General features: G+C 35.2%; 1 protein-coding gene across 2 annotated transcripts in view; it reads left to right on the top strand.

The window, feature by feature from the left end:
* LOC123533121 (dynein axonemal heavy chain 10-like) overlaps positions 1–18,139 on the top strand; it is a 72,920-nt gene that overhangs the window by 10,886 nt on the left and 43,895 nt on the right. For both annotated transcript variants that reach the window (XM_053519271.1, XM_053519270.1), the window contains exons 9-28: positions 47–205; positions 888–1,004; positions 3,013–3,115; positions 3,388–3,566; positions 4,198–4,409; positions 5,014–5,170; positions 5,521–5,754; positions 6,244–6,366; positions 6,739–6,972; positions 7,385–7,608; positions 9,649–9,817; positions 10,299–10,399; positions 10,708–10,891; positions 11,218–11,352; positions 11,757–11,909; positions 12,300–12,488; positions 12,659–12,805; positions 13,513–13,704; positions 14,428–14,546; positions 15,004–15,298. In XM_053519271.1, coding sequence (XP_053375246.1) covers positions 47–205; positions 888–1,004; positions 3,013–3,115; positions 3,388–3,566; positions 4,198–4,409; positions 5,014–5,170; positions 5,521–5,754; positions 6,244–6,366; positions 6,739–6,972; positions 7,385–7,608; positions 9,649–9,817; positions 10,299–10,399; positions 10,708–10,891; positions 11,218–11,352; positions 11,757–11,909; positions 12,300–12,488; positions 12,659–12,805; positions 13,513–13,704; positions 14,428–14,546; positions 15,004–15,298 — 3,426 coding nt within the window. The remainder of the gene's footprint in view (positions 1–46; positions 206–887; positions 1,005–3,012; positions 3,116–3,387; positions 3,567–4,197; positions 4,410–5,013; positions 5,171–5,520; positions 5,755–6,243; positions 6,367–6,738; positions 6,973–7,384; positions 7,609–9,648; positions 9,818–10,298; positions 10,400–10,707; positions 10,892–11,217; positions 11,353–11,756; positions 11,910–12,299; positions 12,489–12,658; positions 12,806–13,512; positions 13,705–14,427; positions 14,547–15,003; positions 15,299–18,139) is intronic.

The raw sequence follows: 18,139 nt of genomic DNA, 5'->3' as shown, positions 1-18,139 counted from the left end.
ATGATGTTAATTGATACAATGTAGTTTCTGATGTATATTTTTATAGAATAAATCTGACGACCTTGAGCAGACACCAAGCACTCTGGAGGACTTGAAGTTTGTGTTGACCACAATATCTGACATTAAAGCCATATCTCTTGAGGTAGAAGACAAGATCAGGGACATACAGGAGAGATATAGGACCCTGTCTATGTATGATATTGAGGTAAACTTTCTCGCAGAGAATTTTTTCTTGAGTATTCCAAAGAAGTTAATAAATTAAGCTATTTCATTTGCTTACAAAATACATGCACTTTACTACAAGGTATTGTTCTTTTATGTGAGTATTTATGTGAACATGTTTTTGTGTATATTCCTGCATAAGCTTGTAACAAACATTTGGTTTTGCATGTCTATACATATTTGCTGTTACAAACTTATACATATTGCTACTACACTTCTATGAATATTGCTTCTACACATCTGTACATATTGCCATTGCATTGATATATATCCACTACACATTACTGCTACTGGCCTGTACATATTGCTACTACACGTTGATACATACTGCTGATCCACATCTATACACATTGCTGCTACACATTTATACACATTGCTGCTACACATTTAAACATATTGATGCTATACACATAAACATATTGCTTCTACATATATATATACATATTGCTGCTACGCATCTGTAACTATAGCTGCTACTTATCTATACACATTGCTGCAACATATGTGTACATATTTCTACTACATATCTATACATATTACTACTACTCATCTGTACATATTGCTGCTACACATCGATACATATTGCTGTCGCGCATCAATACATTTTGCTACTACACAACTATAGTCTTACATATTGTTACATATATGTTGTACTATTGCTGCAGGTGACAGAACAAGAGAAAGAGCTACAGTGGAAGATGCCACAGATCTGGGAAGATCTTGTCTGGAAATCCAAGAATGTTGATGCCAGTCTTTTTGCTGTCAAGAAAAAGTTCAAGGAGGTACAAGTCATTTTTTATTAGCTTGACTATTCAAAGAATAGTGACAGTTATTCTGCTCGCTCAAGAGTTGGTCTTAGTTTTGGGGTCACTAATGTATAAATTCAAGATTTAAACCTCATAAAAGGCTTCCTAGTCATGAAACTTTTTTACATCATCAGGTTAGGTAACTCTTACTGATTTTTATAGGAATTATTCGGTGTGTTTTTGTTTACTTAGAAAATTTGGTCCAAGTTTTGCAATATTACTTTGAAATTCATGTTTTATCTTACTAACAACTGCTTATTGGAACTTCAAACTAGGCATTTCTCACCACAAATGTAGAGAATGCCTTATTGAAATTAATTCAAATTTTGACTCTTAATTGACTTGGAAAATTGTAATAGAATAAGTTAATAATTGTAAGTGTCACCATGACTTAATGAAAGTAACTGTTACATAGCAATTTCAGATAGTCAAGTACCCTGTCTTTTGGACAGCTCTTGTTGCCCTTATTTTAATTATAGACTTGGAAGTATTTGCAAAGGGAGTTTATTGGGTGTCTAAAGTTAGCATTGATACTTGAATTGATATAATTTTAATTTTCAAGTGTTTCTTTTTTCATTTGACATTTATAATACTGATACTTGTTTCAAAAATCTGTAAAAAGTAGAGGAACTAGAAGAAGGTAAGTGATTCAGGATTGCATTGAGCAGTGATTGGCACTTACCAACCAGTTAAAGTACATTTATTATTAAAAAAAAGATCTCTGTGTACAGTATAATGTGATAAAAATTTGCAGCGTTGAAGGTTTACTGTTGCTTTGTGAAGTACTTCTATAAGCAATGGCCAAGCATGATGGCCAGTTTGTAATATACAATGATAGCTTAAATTTACTTGCAGTTGAGTGTAGTGTTCTCTGCACTCAGTCTCTGTATTATTTTTGGTACCTCCTGGGTTACAAATCAATAACTCAGAGTTAAGAGATGAGTTGATTGCAGTTATATCAAGGCTCAAAACCCAACACTTCTAAGTCAGATTTCAGCATGATACAATGCTAGATCCAGCACCTCTGGGCTAGTCTTAACTGCATATCCAGGCCGTCAGCCCAACACTCTTAAGTTAATCACATCTCTGCATAAAAAGGCCCTAAACCCAACACCTTGCTTGCAGGAAAGGAGACCGCAGTCATGTGTTAAGAATAATAACACTTACAGAAACACACTTGCAATAATACTGTAGACATGCCATTCTGTAGTTTCTAAGATATATGAAATGACTTGTTTAGGGAGGGTTGTTCAGCACAGGAAAAGGAGGGGTAAGAGTGATGTAACATGTTGTCAGTCGTTCACAGAAACAAAATAATCACTTTATGTATCGTTCAACATTGACAGATCAGTGAAGAAACTTTTAGTTACTTTGTTTTATTTCAGGAATGATAAAATGTTATAATTTTGCTTGTAATATCAATGCATGGTAACTTTGTCAGTATAAAAGTTTCACGTTAACACCGCATATAGCTGTTGCACAAAATGAAATGTATAGTAAAAGGCAAAAAGTGGTATCACCAGCATTTGAATGTTGTATTGTCAGGTCACAGAATTCTGCAAAGAAATTAATTTTCTTAAACACCGAGTCATAATTTTGTGCATATCTATAAACTTAAAGTTAATGCTTGGTTATCAAGTGAAATTTAATATTCATTATGATAAAAAGAATTTTACTTAACCTTCTGTGAACTATCAACTATGTTGACCAATGGATTAGTCTATGGTATATGTTACCTATTAAATAACTTATTATATATAGTAAATCGGAATGTATGATTTTCTAATGCTATATCAATAGTATTCAGTCTGAAAAATTGTTTTACGAGCGTTGATGAAATTGTTGGTAAAATTGCCAAAATATTTGTTTTTATAACTTCAGGGGTACTAAGGCCTTGATATTTGTTTATATATATAAGAAGTTACCTGAAAAAAAACCATCTTTGAAGACAGTGATATATTGTTCTCTCCCTTTGTTACTACAGATTACACAAGAGCAAATAAAGGGTTTCAGTGAGGAGTTGAAGGAATTTTCTGACAGATTCTACCTGGAGGGACCTGGTGCTGTTGGTTCTAATTTGGATAAAGGTATTGACAAATTACATTAAATTATGAATATCTGACACGAATGACTCCCAACATCTCATGAAATGGATGTACGCATCAAAGAATGCTAATTGATTTTATACAGTAGAGATGTTCCATTTAACATTATTTATAATATAACAATGTCTATTTTATCCGGAAATATTTCAGAATCTCCATAGTCTTAGAATCTATAGCTTCAGCCTCGAGAAGCAGTGTGTACATGTACTTACAAAATTAATTGATATGTAATCATAAATTGTTGTGTATATCAGGTGTTGAGCTGATGAAAGCTTACCGTGTTGAGGTGAACAAGTATGAGGCAGAACGACAGGAACTTGCAAACGCTGAGAAACTGTTTGATCTACCAATCACTATGTACCCTGACCTTCAGCAAGTCCAGAAACAGATGAAAGGTCTAGAGATGATCTATGCCCTCTACGAGGAACAACAGGTCTGTGCCCTCACTCACGTTCCAAGTTTTCTTTTTGAGAGGGATATAGAATAGCATGGAAATATTAAAATATCCAAAAGACAGGAGTTAAAAGTAGCAAGATCGTTTTCAGTCTTTGATATTTTATAAAAAAATTTAATTAAAAAAACAATGAACAGTCTTTTGGAGAGTTTTCATGCAGTTTCTATCTTCAAGTTTTAAATTTGAAGTCTTTTTAAGCAGTAATACTTTGTCAGCTCACTAGCTTTACTGAAAGAACAAAATTTTTGAAACATGGCTTATATATGACGATTTTGAATACAACTGAAATACAAAATCCTTTAGATGCAAGAACTAACAAAGTAATATTAAAGAAGGCAGAGCTTAACCCTTAATTATCTTGCTGGACATGACTGATTCTGCCTTTGCGACCAGTGTAGATCATGATCAGCCTGCACCTCCGTGTTCGTTACTCAGTCAGTATCTTTTTGGTTAGCACCTATTTTAACAGTTTATATGATACTGTCCAAATTGAAAGATGGACTATTTTTAGTTCATTATAGAAATTTAGTTACTGTACTTAGGTAATAAGTATCATGTATAGAAATTAATTGTTTTTGTTAAAGTTTAAGAGTTACTGCTCTGTTTATAGGCTGCTAGAGAGTCTTGGTCCGAGACATTGTGGGCCAACTTGAACATCCAGATTCTGCAAGATGGTATTGAAACATTCCTGAAGAACTTACGTAAGATGCCACGAGAAGTGAAGCAGATGGCAGTAGCACGTTCACTGGAAGAGAAAATGAAGGAATTCAGGGACTCATTGCCCCTGTTTGTGGACCTCAAGCATGAGGCTCTTAGAGACAGGTAATAACAGACACTAGCTAGTCGTTAGCTAGATTTTAACCTGTATAAAAATACACCCTTTTCAGATAGTTGTACTCTGACTGACAAAACCTTTCTATTTAGATAAAACTTTTCTATAGATAATTCCCAATTTTTGCAATATTCATCTTCCTTGAAATAACTGGCAGCCAGTTTGGGGGTAAAAATTCTAAGATATGTAATACAGATAGTAAAAATTCAGCAAAAACAAATTAGAAAAGGTATATTGATACTTGTCATATCTTTGACATAGGTAAAGATTAGATAATGTAGTAATAATACAAGAAAAGATTTGTATAAGTAAATAGAATTTCACAGCATTGTGAAAAATATTTGTCTGAATTGTGTCAGATTTTATGTTTGAAATGACCCTCAAAATGGCAGCCAGTAGAGATAATTTGTGCTATGTGAAAAGCATCAAAAGAAAAATGAGATAGTTTTTGTTAAAATACTAGATATTTTAATGTATTTTCTTCCAGTAAAAGTTCAAAAGTAAGCAAAATTGTCAGAACTACATGGTACATAGAAAAAAGGAATACTTTTTATTGAAGTATTTGTGTACTAAAGTGTTACATTATGTTTGCAGACATTGGAAGGAGTTGATGACAAAGACCGGACAGAAGTTTGACATCAACCCAGAGACATTCACCCTAGCCAACATCTTTGCTATGGAGTTACAGAGGTACCATGAAACTATTGGAGAAATTGTCACCATGGCCAGCAAGGAAATGGGAATAGAAAAGGTATATTTGCCTGTTACTCTACTGCATTGTAGTTAGCACTTTGTGAGATGATGGGATAATTGGATTGTCAACGAGGTTTAAACTTAGATTGTTAGTTTGAAGTTATTAAAATTATTTTCACTCTGAGTCTTTCTTATTTCTATTTTTTTTTAACTGAGAAGGTGAAAGCTACTATTAGGGGGAAATAAGGGGAGGGTGGGGGAGAGATATTTTTCCTCAATAACTACTGAAATATTTCTGTTTTGTCTATATAAAACAAGCATTAAATTGATAAACCTTTTGAAGTGTTGAAGAGTGTAATAAGCCTTTTCAAATCTGATGTTACATTACAAATGACTGTATTGTTATAGGGAGTGAAAGAGATTGAGGAGACCTGGAACAGCATGAAATTCACTGTTGTACCTTACATGAAAGGGACGTCACACCGTGGTTTCATCCTCGGAGCCATTGATGAGATTGTTCAGAGTTTGGATGACAGTTCGATGAACCTGCAGAGTATGTCAGCATCGAGATTTATTGGTCCCTTCCTGAATAGTGTACAGAACTGGGAGAAAAGTCTGTCACATATCTCCGAAGTCCTTGATGTAAGTCTATACCTTCATTTCTTTTCGTTGATCTAAGTCTACACCTTTATTTCTTGTTGTTGATGTCAGTCGATACTTTGGTATCTTCTTACCTGTTACTTTCACAAATGATTGTTATAGAGAAGCATAAATGTGAGCGAAACTATGTTCATTTGATTGGAATTGTTGTACATTTGATCCAGTGGTTTTCGTAGATTTAAGGCCACTCATTCCTGAACTGTGAAGTTCTGAAGATGATATGGAATTTTTTTGTTGAATTGGTTGCATGTGTTAATGGATTTTTATTATATAGAATAATTGTCTTGTAAGGATTTCATGTGCTGGATATCTTGATAGAGACAGTATATGCAAAAAACATCAGGCAGTAAAAAGTTTAGTTGAAACACTGGTTGAGAAATATTGTAAACTTGCTGACAATCAAACAGCAGTCTAAATAAGCAAACATTTTGTCTTGTATCTAGTGTTAACTGAGACGTGTTTGTATTTTAGGTATGGATGGTTGTACAGAGAAAGTGGATGTATCTGGAAGGTATATTTATTGGAGGAGATATCAGATCACAGCTACCAGAGGAGGCCAAGAAGTTTGACCAGATTGACAAAACATTCAAAAAGGTAATTTCATAATCAGTCAATATTTGTAAAGCATTTCAATGATGTTGCATATGTTTGGTAATTATAGTTACATTTCCATAAGTATCATTGTATGCATTAGTTATGTAAGGGTCCAGGTAATTAAGCAGTGTATGGTGCAGTTACTGATACAGTACACTAGTAACAAAATAGGAATGAATTATGAACATTAGTTTGATTTTCAAGAAAGTCTCCTGATGAACAAAACTTAACATGTCATTTTAGACTAAACATATTCTTCTTTGCATATATCTGTCATAAAAAGGGGCACTTTTGATGAAATTATAAAATAATAATGTTGTTCCGTACAAGTTCTTGAAACTTTCTGACCAGCCCTCATGATGTATATTTCAGATAATGAATGACACACATAAAGTACCAACCATCAAGCTGTCGTGTCACGCCCAGAATCGTCTACAGGATCTTGAGGCACTAAGCATGGGGCTGGAGAAATGTCAGAAATCTCTGAACGATTACCTTGACTCAAAGAGAAATGCCTTCCCAAGATTCTTCTTTATTTCCGACGATGAATTGCTCAGTATTCTGGGTAGTAGTGATCCCGAATGTGTACAGGAACATATGATAAAGGTGCTTAAAGTAGTTCATAATGTTACCATTGTTATCTTTGAATAAACTGGCATGTTTGGGTCCTCCGTGGCTGAGTGGTTAAGGTCACTGACTGAATCACTTGCCCCTTACCAGTGTGGGTACCGGTGTTGAATTCTTCATGTAAGAAAGCCAGCCAGCTGGCTTATGTTGGTTTTCTCATGGTGCAGCTCAATTAATCGCCCACAAATATCAATGATTTTAAAGTAATTTTTGCTTATATATATATATATCATGATATATTAGGACACAGATATACAGTTCTAAACTTCAACTTTTGAATATATGTAACACATGAACAGTCAGAGTATGGAAACTGTGAATTTCTATGAACAAATAGTTCAAGATAAAAGAACATGTTGTTCAAAAACATTCCCATTATTTACCTGTTTAGATGTTTGACAACATTGCTGCGCTCAGATTCAGTAAGGGTAACAACAATGAAATACTGGCAACTGCTATGATATCTGCCGAGGGTGAGGTGATGGATTTTGCCACTCACGTACCAGCCGAGGGTCGAGTTGAGGACTGGATGACCAGCATGCTGGAGGAGATGAGGGCAACAAACAGACTGATTACCAAGGAGGCTATATTCTACTACTGTGAAAACAAAGAAAGGTAAACAATATGATCGTTTTTTTTTAAGCAGAAAATTATTTTTCTTGCCATTTACTACAGCAGGTAGAACTGTTAGTGTGTAGTAAAACTTGGCAAACTAATCCAAGATATCCTTACATCTCAGTCTGAAGCTGGACTTTGATTCATACCACACTGGGCCTTCCTGACCACATGATTGATACATCAAAATGCACTGTGCAATTTTTGATGAAGGTATTTGGAATGTCCGGCAGATGTATGGAATTGATATACGTGCAACAACTGAAACAAGTACAAGTCTGGCCAAGTTGGTGTACCGGTGACAACAAATTGGGGGGTACACTAGCCCAAATGAGTTTTAAAATTGTCTGAATGAAATATTATCTAAATAATGTTTTTGTACCCCCCGACAACAAAGTTGTAAGAGGGTGTATACTGGTTTCAGGTTGTCTGTCTGTCTGTCCGTCTGTCCGTAGACGCAATCTTGTGCGCACTATCTCTCCTTATCCCCTTGACAGAATTTAATGAAACTTCACACAAGTGATCAGTACCAACAGTAGTTGTGCATGGGGCATGTTAGGTTCTTTTAGAAAAAAAATTTGCAGAGTTATGGGACTTAGTTTTTTTGTTACTATACTATATACATAGACACAATCTTGTGCGCACCATCTCTCCTCATCCCCTTGACACAATTTAATGAAACTTCACACAAGTGATCAGTACCAACAGCAGTTGTGCATGGGGCATGTTAGGTTCTTTTAGGAAACAATTTGCAGAGTTATGGGACTTTGTTTTTATGTTACTACACTATATACATAGACACAATCCTGTGTGCACCATCTCTCCTCATCCCCTTGACACAATTTAATGAAACTGCACACAAGTGATCAGTAACAACAGTAGTTGTGCATGGGGCATGTTAGGTTCTTTCAGAAAAAAATTTGCAGAGTTATGGGACTTTGTTTTTTTGTTACTATACTATATACATAGACACAATCTTGTGCGCACCATCTCTCCTCATCCCCTAGGTTCTTTCAGCGACAAAAATTGCAGAGTTATGTTTGTTTCTTGTTAACATACTATGTACGTACAGTCTGCATATGCAATCTTGTGCGTGCCTAATCTACCAAACACTTGCACACAATTTAATGAAACTTCACACAAGTGATCAGTACCAACCCTAGTTGTGCATGGTGCATGTTACATTCTTTTAGATAAATATTCTGCATAGTTATGGGACTTTGTTTTTTGTTACTATACTGTAGTATACATACAGTCTATATACATACAGTCCACATAATTATGCAATCTTGTGTGCGTCAAATTTCCATGTACTGTGTCAGTGCATGCGGGGGGTACATTCATCACCTTTAGTGATAGCTCTAGTTACTTACGGTCTTAACGCTGACCTTTAATGTATAATATTACAGTTCAGTTATTCCTATTATAGAAAAAAACATGAACCAAATGATTCAGAAAGTGAGAGAGAAAAGTACATGAGGTATCACATTGTCATTGCACATCTGTGTTGTCATTTTCACAACTGTCGTAATATTATGCTACCCACACAATATGCAGGCAGTTACTGCTTATTCTACCCACTGTTACATGCTCACATCGGTACATTCATTTATATATGGTCTAAACAAAGTTCACAAGTAATAATCAGATCATATACATATATTATGTTACTTTTATTTGTACAAAAAAAAGGTTTATTTTGTCATTGATTTAATGCAATAATTTGTTCTTGCTCTAGTGTACAAAATATGCCTGACTAGACAATGCATACCATACTACATTGTCTATCTTTATGGTACCCAAAATAAAATGCTTGCATTGTCATTTGCACTGTTTTGACAGCAAGGACCTTATTTTCAGCCTATTAGTAAGTGTAATGTCATTGTCTAAGTTTGGAATAACATACCTGTACATATTACCTGCATATTAATCAGTTTAAAAGATTCCCACACTCCATCTTATGACTTTATGGCTGAGTGCCATTGTACATTATATATATTTCTGGGTAAGGAATTCTAATTATACAAATATATTACCTAGAGTTGAATGGATGATGGGGTACCAGGGCATGGTCTGTCTAGCTGGGAACCAGGTATGGTGGACCTGGGAGGTAGAAGATGTCTTTACCAAAGTGAAGAAGGGACAGAAAACAGCGCTTAAGGATTATGCGAAGAAACTACATGGTCAAATTGATGAGCTTGTAATAACTGTAAGTTACAAACTTTGAGTACTGTACAGTTATGTAATTTCCCGGGCATTAATTTTTGTGGGTTTGGCAAAAACAGCTTTTTTTTGTGGGGATATAAATTCATGGATATAAATTTGTGAACATAGAAATAAAAGTTGAATGTGAATTTTACTTGTTCATTGGGATTAAAGTTGGCGGATTGTTTCAGCCATGAAAACCTTGAAAATTAGTCATCACAAATTTTATTGCTTTTACAGTACTTTATAGAGCCTTTATACTTGATCTTTAAGTGCCAGATCTTTATGTTAAACTTGCCTTTTTTATGATTAACAAATAAACTTAGCTTTTCTTCTTTGCTCAGTAACGCACAGTATACAAACTTCATGATAATAATTACTGTACTTAATCACATAATATAAAAGCCTGCTCATTGCTTTCCAGAGACCGTCTGTTGTGCTGGTTTAGACCTAGCCATTGCACTGATGATATTTTTCCCTTTCAGATTCGTTCACCATTATCAAAGAATGATAGATCCAAGTTCAACTCTGTACTTATCATAGATGTACATGCTCGAGATATTATTGACAGTTTTGTCAGAGACAGGTAAGTTACCCGCATCTTTATTTTCTTTAGTAATGGAAAATTTGCACATTTTTTTTATAAGAATCAGCTACCATCTAGAGCAGTATTACTTGGATATGGTTTGCATTACAAAGGAAAAACATGCCAGTACTTTTAAGTCTTTATATATTTAATCACACTCAAGCAAAATTTCAGCATCATGAAGCTAATGCTTTTGAAACCTTGTGTACTTTCAGACTTTTTATGAATTTTGTAAAATGCAGGGCTTGCATTCAGTATGACATGTGCTTTAACTTGTTGTTTAGATTTCTATCTTACTTTGGTTTCAGTATCATGGATGCCAATGAGTTTGAATGGGAATCACAGCTCAGATTTTACTGGGTAAAAGAGCCAGATGAGCTGATTGTACGTCAGTGTACTGGAGAGTTTGGTTACGGTTATGAGTACATGGGTCTCAATGGACGTCTCGTCATCACTCCACTGACGGATAGAATCTACCTGACACTTACACAGGTAATAATAAACCAGTCAATTCACTACAAATAATCAGTGTTTCTGTAGTATCGGCTAAATTTTCAAATCCACAGATTTGATATTTATATAAATATCTTGTATTTCAAAGTGTTAGTGCCTTTCGATGGATTATTGTTTTCAGGTGTTTAGTTACATTTTGGTCACACTAATGAATAAAGCAGTGATATTTGAATTATACTTTAGTATATCATTTAACTATGGATACTTTAGTTTTTAAATACAAAATGATATATTTATTAAGTCTTGGACTTTTTTTCTATCTTAGAGTGCCATGTTTTAATAACTTTATTGTATTCTTTATATAGGCCTTGTCGATGCAGCTTGGAGGAGCCCCTGCAGGACCGGCTGGTACAGGTAAAACAGAGACTGTGAAGGATCTCGCCAAGGCCCTTGGTCTGCTCTGTGTCGTTACCAACTGTGGAGAGGGTATGGACTACAAGGTTAGCTAATAAGATACTGTACATAGCCTTTCTTAACAGATTTATAGAAAAAAGTTCTGTAAACTTGGACATTTAACTAAAAGTGTTGTTTTTTTTTTAAAGTATGGATAAAATCTTATATGGAGAACTGTTAGCTAATAATTTTATGGTTCCTTGTCTAGGCTAGGAGGGAGAAGTACAGGTGCCTGTAGTTAAGTTGTCAGTTTGATCTTCCTGTAGGACAAGTAGTCCATCCATGTAATTTACTGGGAGTATGTCATTTACACAGAACAATTTTGCACAGGTGTGCAAACCGTAATAGCATAACTGGGTTGATTGACTACCCGTAGATACTTAATATACAGTTTAAAAAATGAAATTAAAGCAGATGTAAACAAGTATGTACTTTGACTATCTTTATTCAGGCTGTGGGTAAGATCTACTCGGGATTGTGTCAGTGTGGCGCCTGGGGATGTTTTGATGAGTTCAACCGTATTGATGTCTCTGTGTTGTCCGTCATCTCCACTCAGCTAAAGACAATTCAGAATGCTCTAATCCTTAAACTGAAGAGGTTTCATGTAAGTGATTGCATATCTCACTCGTATCATTATCTAACATCTTTCATAGGAGAATTATCTAGATCATACTACCTTTTATCATGTAATGATTAAGTAAAAGATTTAGCATTTGACTTCTAGCGGCAGTTTCTGATAAATTTTTATTCTTCCACACTACTAATACTTTGTATGGTTTTAACAAACACAAAAGCTAAACTGGTGTAATGTTTAAATTAGATAGTACCTAGGCAGATAAAGTTGTGAAGTCGAAGTCTAAATTCTGACAGAATTTTTTTACAAAAAAGGTTACCAGTGTGAAATATACCTTATGTTTATATTTACACTGTATGTAATTTTCGAAGTGACATATCATCACCTGTTAAATATACTGATTGTTACTGTGTTTTACAGTTTGAAGGTGTTGAAATCAACATAGATCTTAGAGTTGGTATTTTCATCACCATGAACCCTGGTTACGCTGGTCGTACAGAACTACCAGAGTCTGTGAAGGCACTGTTCCGTCCTGTAGTGGTAATCGTACCAGATCTACAACAAATCTGTGAAATCATGTTGTTCTCCGAAGGTTTCCTGCTTGCAAAGGTTTGTCTCAAGTTGATACCAGTTTATCATCTGTTTGAAAAATCTCAACAAACTGCGATAATTTAATTTTATTGCTTCCTTAAACCTGAGTACATAAAAATATATTATTCATAAAATCAGCGTAAGTAGTCAGAAGAAACTTACATCTAAAACCTGCATTTATATTTTAGGTATTAGCAAAGAAGATGACAGTATTGTATAAACTGGCCAAGGAGCAGTTGTCTAAACAATACCATTATGACTTCGGGTTGAGAGCTCTCAAATCTGTGCTTGTGATGGCTGGAGAGTTGAAGAGAGGTGCCCCGGAACTCCACGAGGTTAGTAGCAATTACAGTCTCATATTCTTGTTTGGGTAGCTAAGTAAGGACAGTGAGATTGTTTTTTATCCACTGTTGAAGAAAAATATCACTACTTCCAAAGTTGTTTCCTGTACGTTACATGTGGGGAAATTACAATATTCTACACGTGACCAGGTGTGTAATGATTATCACTGCCCGTGGTTTATACATGATACCAGAAATGATAAAGATATAGACTGAGTAATACATTGGACTACAATGGTACCGGTCCAGGTAAGATTTCTGGTCTGAGCTGATAGCCGGAACTAGTGTTCTGTTCTGTTTGATTTAATGAAATTGGTACTGTTTCCAGCAGTTTTGTCCTTGAATGAGGAGGTAAATATGACACCAGTGGTGCCCTCTGGTGGAAATAGTAATGCCAGATTAAACTTACTCCGACTACCCATGCTCAAAAAAAAACCTTACCTTTCTATTCTGTCTGTTTTGAATCATTTAACTGCAGTTCAGTTGAGGTAAGCCATAGTGAGATGTACATTTATTTAATTGTAATATTTTGTTATTAAGTGACAACAATATGGCCATTATAGAAATTAACTTTTGTACTATTCTATTTTTCTGAGACTTTACCAAGCAGAGAACAGGAGAATGAAGAAGTTCTTTTATTTGTTAGTGATTGTTTCCATGCCTTGCTACGTGCAATATTGATATTTGTTATATTGTTGTAGGATGTTGTACTGATGAGAGCTTTAAGAGATATGAACCTGCCCAAGTTCGTGTTTGAGGATGTACCACTCTTCCTGGGTCTGATCGGTGACTTGTTCCCAGGCCTTGACTGTCCCCGTGTCCGGTATCCCAACTTTAACGATGCAGTGGAAGCCATCTTGGAAGAAAATGGATATGTTATGTTGCCAGTACAGGTACAACATTCTCGCATCAGTTCACATTCAACTTAAGTCTGCATCTATCTATATCAGGGAATCTTTAACCCAACAAATGATGTTTTTTTATATTATTGCATATGTATTTTCAATCTCTGTGTATATACAGTAGAACCCTAGACATTGAGATTTTTCCTTACAGATATGCAAATTTATATCTGGTGTGTGATGTCATTTGCGACATCTTTTTAATGGATCTGGTGTTGTTAAAATGACCATTTATGGCAATATTTTCAATTCACTCGGACTGAAGAACTAATTTATCTCTTTCTATAACAATGCAAAATTATAGCAGATACATATGTAATAAAACATCTTTGTTTCTAGAAATGCACCTTTTCTTTTACAAAGTAATATTGGGAGCATAACTCTTACAACTTTTAGGTACAACTGTAGTCACCATTTCCATGTTGAATACGCTTTGCAGGTGACTGTATGTTCAATTTAGTGTCTGTAATGATACAGTAGAAACTCAAGGCTTAGCATACATTACAACCTGTGTAATGCACAGTCTGCCTAGAGGACTGAAATTCTAACTTGTTCATAGTTCAAAATGTCTCGATTTCCAGCATTTGTCCAGTGGTAAATGGATAAGGGTGTGATCTCTTTCAATAGTGTAGTACAGTAATTTATTGAATAAGGATTTGTCAAGAATATGATTGTGGACTACTGGAATGACAATTGTGTATGATTGTGTTGTAGGTTGATAAAGTTGTACAGATGTACGAGACAATGATGACACGTCACACCACTATGATAGTGGGTCCGACAGGAGGAGGAAAATCTGTCGTCATTAACACACTAGCTCAGGCACAAACAAGGTATTGTAATATCCGAATTTTTTTGACAGATTCATTTTTAAATTTGCTGTATTTGAAAAAATGAATACTGGCGAAAGTGTTGTAATTGTTATGAAAGTTGTATATTTCTCCCAGATTGGCCATATATATTGAAATGTTCTACCATGTAAATCAGTTCAGACGTTAAATAAAGCAGACTTTTAGCCTGTCAAAATTATCTGATTTTGAGGTAATCCTTACAAACATTAAGAATTGAAAATATATCTGTGTTTGCAGACATTTATTAATAAATGAAAAAGTACTGGTTGGAAACCCAACTGTTTGGTGCAATAGTATCAAAACTAAACACATGAAAGCAAAAACTTGGTATTTTTTAAACTGTAATTTGCATAATTCTGTTTAAGTGAAATATTAATCAACTTGGAGGATGGAAAACTTCATTGAATAGTACTAGCAAATTTTTTTTATATTTTACTAGATTGGGAACCCATACGAAGTTATACACAATTAATCCAAAAGACCGAAGTGTGATAGAATTATATGGTATCCTTGACCCTATTACTCGTGACTGGACAGACGGTCTGCTGTCAAACATCTTCCGTGAAATCAACAAACCAACAGACAAGAATGAGAAGAAGTACATTGTATATGACGGTGATGTTGATGCATTGTGGGTAGAGAACATGAACTCTGTCATGGATGACAACCGTCTGATGACACTGGCTAATGGTGAGAGAATCCGTCTGCAGAAACACTGTGCTATGTTGTTTGAGGTAAGGTTTTGCCTGTTTATGATCATTTTATTTTAACAGATTATTCACATGTGAAGCAGTTGGAACTTAAATAAAAGGGAAAGGTATTTTCCTTATTTTGGCCAGGAGATTCTTTTCATTTATTCAGCTAGAAGGTTGACAAAGACCTGAAGGTATTTAGTGGTTAAACTGTCTGTCCATCTTTCTGTCACACTTTGGTTTTCTCAAATTCTCCTAAAGTTTTCATCCAATTTAAATGAAAATTGATATTCTTCAAAATGAATTGGGCATGTGAATATTATCAGGACTTCCATATATGGCTATTTTTAGCTCACCTGTCACATAGTGACATGGTGAGCTTTTGTGATCACCCTTCGTCAGTCGTGTGTCTGTGCGTGCGTCTGTCCGTCAACAATTTCTTGTCTGCACGATAGTGGTTTCATTTATGATTTTATTTTAACCAAACTTGCACACAACTTGTATCACCATAAGGTCACGGTTCCTTTCTTGAACTGGCCAGATCCCATTATGGGTTCCAGAGTTACAGCCCCTGAAAGGGCCAGAATTAGCTATTTTGACCTTGTCTGCACAATAGTAGCTTTATTTATGATTTGATTTTTACCAAACTGGCACACAACTTGTATCACCATAAGATCTTAGTTCCTTTCTTGAACTGGCCAGATTCCATTATTGGTTCCAGAGTTATGGCCCCTGAAAGGGCCAAAATTAGCTATTTTGACCTTGTCTGCACAATAGCAGCTTCATTTATGATTTTATTTTAACCAAACTTGCACACAACTTGTATCACCATAAGATCTCGGTTCCTTTCTTGAACTGGCGAGATTCCTTTATGGGTTCCAGAGTGATGGCCCCTGAAAGGGCCAGAATTAGCTATTTTGACCTTGTCTGCACAATAGCAGCTTCATTTATGATTTGAATTTAATCAAACTTGCACAAAACTTGTGTCACCATAAGATCTCGGTTCCTTTATTGAACTGGCCAGATCCCTTAATGGGTTCCAGAGTTATGGCCCCTGAAAGGGTCAAACATGGCTATTTTGACCTTGTCTGCACAATAGCAGCTTCATTTATGATTTGATTTTAACCAAACTTGCACACAACTTTATCACCACAAGATCTTGCTTCCTTTCTTCAACTGGCCAGATTCATTATGGGTCAGAGTTATGCCTTGAAAGTCCAAAATTGGCTATTTTGCTTTTCAGATATAAACTTCTTTATGTTTATTTGATACAAACTTCCAAATTCCTTCATGCAACAGAAATCTTGGATTCCATGACAATCAGATCCATAGTTACAGAGTTATTTTATATCTGATTACCTCCCTGATTTAATCAAAGGGTTTATTCATAGTACTTACGGACTTTTTGAATTTTATTTTGTTGATTGTGGTTACTGAGACAATCAGGGTATAACTATGGGTGATTTTATTCAATTACCTCCCCTTTATTTCAAATTAAAATTGTTTATATCTCCATAACTATGTGATTACTGATCTGAATTTCTTATGTCAGCGATTATTGCAGATCCTCTTGTCACTTACAAATTTGTTTTTTTATTACTCCTTTCCGTTACTATAAATAGCTTATTTAGGTAACTTTTTTATTATTATTTGCGTAGGAAAACCAAGACCTTTCTGTGGTCAACTGGATGGTACTCCAAATTTTAGGTGTATTTAAACATATCATACCTTGTAAGATTTTTTTTTCTCTTTGGTTAAATTTCTTCCCTTTGTTGTTCCTGTCCTTTGGACTTAGATATTTTTTCTGAGGACCTTCTTGTCCTCAAGTGCAATGATAACAGGTGAGTGATATAGGGCCATCATGGCCCTCTTGTTTTAGGAGTTATAGCTCGTATTTGGACTTTGAAATATTACATTCTACATCAGAACATTGTATACTCAACTCCTACAGATTCCATCCAATTTAAATGAAACTTTGTAAATTTCATCAATATGAAGTAGATATGCACATACTATGGCTATGGGTCTTTCATGTCTCAATATTTTTTAGCTCACATGTCACAAAGTGACAAGGTGAGCTTTTGTGATAGTGCAGCGTCCATTGTCCGTCCGTCCATCCGTGAATCCGTAAACTTTTGCTTGTGACCACTCCAGAGGCCATATTTTTCGTGGGATCTGTATGAAAGCTGGTCTGAATGTTCATCTTGATGATATCTAGGTCAAGTTTGAAACTGGGCCAACTGCGGTCAAAAACTAGGTCAGTAGGTCTAAAAATAGAATAACCTTTTGACCTCTCTTTAGGTCATATTTTTCAATGGATCTTCATGAAAATTGGTCTGAATGTTCACCTTGATGATTTCTAAATAAATTTCGAAACTGGGTCACGTGCGGTCAAAAACTAGGTCAGTAGGTATAAAAATAGAAAACCTTGTGACCTCTCTAGAGGCCATATTTTTCATGAGATCTTCATGAAAATTGGTGAGAATGTTATCCTTGATGATATCTAGGTCAGGTTCAAAACTAGATTACGTGCCTTCAAAAAATAGGACATTAGGTCAGTTAATAGAAAAACATTTTGACCTCACTAGAGGCCATATTTTTCAATGGATCTTCATGAAAATTGGTCAGAATTTTTAGCTCGACTATTCAAAGAATAGTCTAGCTATTCTACTCACCCTGGTGTCGGCGTCGGTGTCGGCGTCGGCGTCACACCTTGGTTAAGTTTTTGCATGCAAGTACATACAGCTATCATTTAAGGCATATAGCTTTGAAACTTATTTGTTCTTTTTCAAGGTCAATTACCAACCTCACTGGGTCAAGTTCCATAACTCTGACATGTATTTTGAGCAAATTATGCCCCCTTTTGCACTTAGAAAATTCTGG

The sequence above is a fragment of the Mercenaria mercenaria genome, chromosome 12 (genome assembly GCF_021730395.1).
Source record: "Mercenaria mercenaria strain notata chromosome 12, MADL_Memer_1, whole genome shotgun sequence".
NCBI lineage: Eukaryota > Metazoa > Mollusca > Bivalvia > Venerida > Veneridae > Mercenaria > Mercenaria mercenaria.
This window is presented reverse-complemented; position numbering and strand designations above follow the sequence as displayed.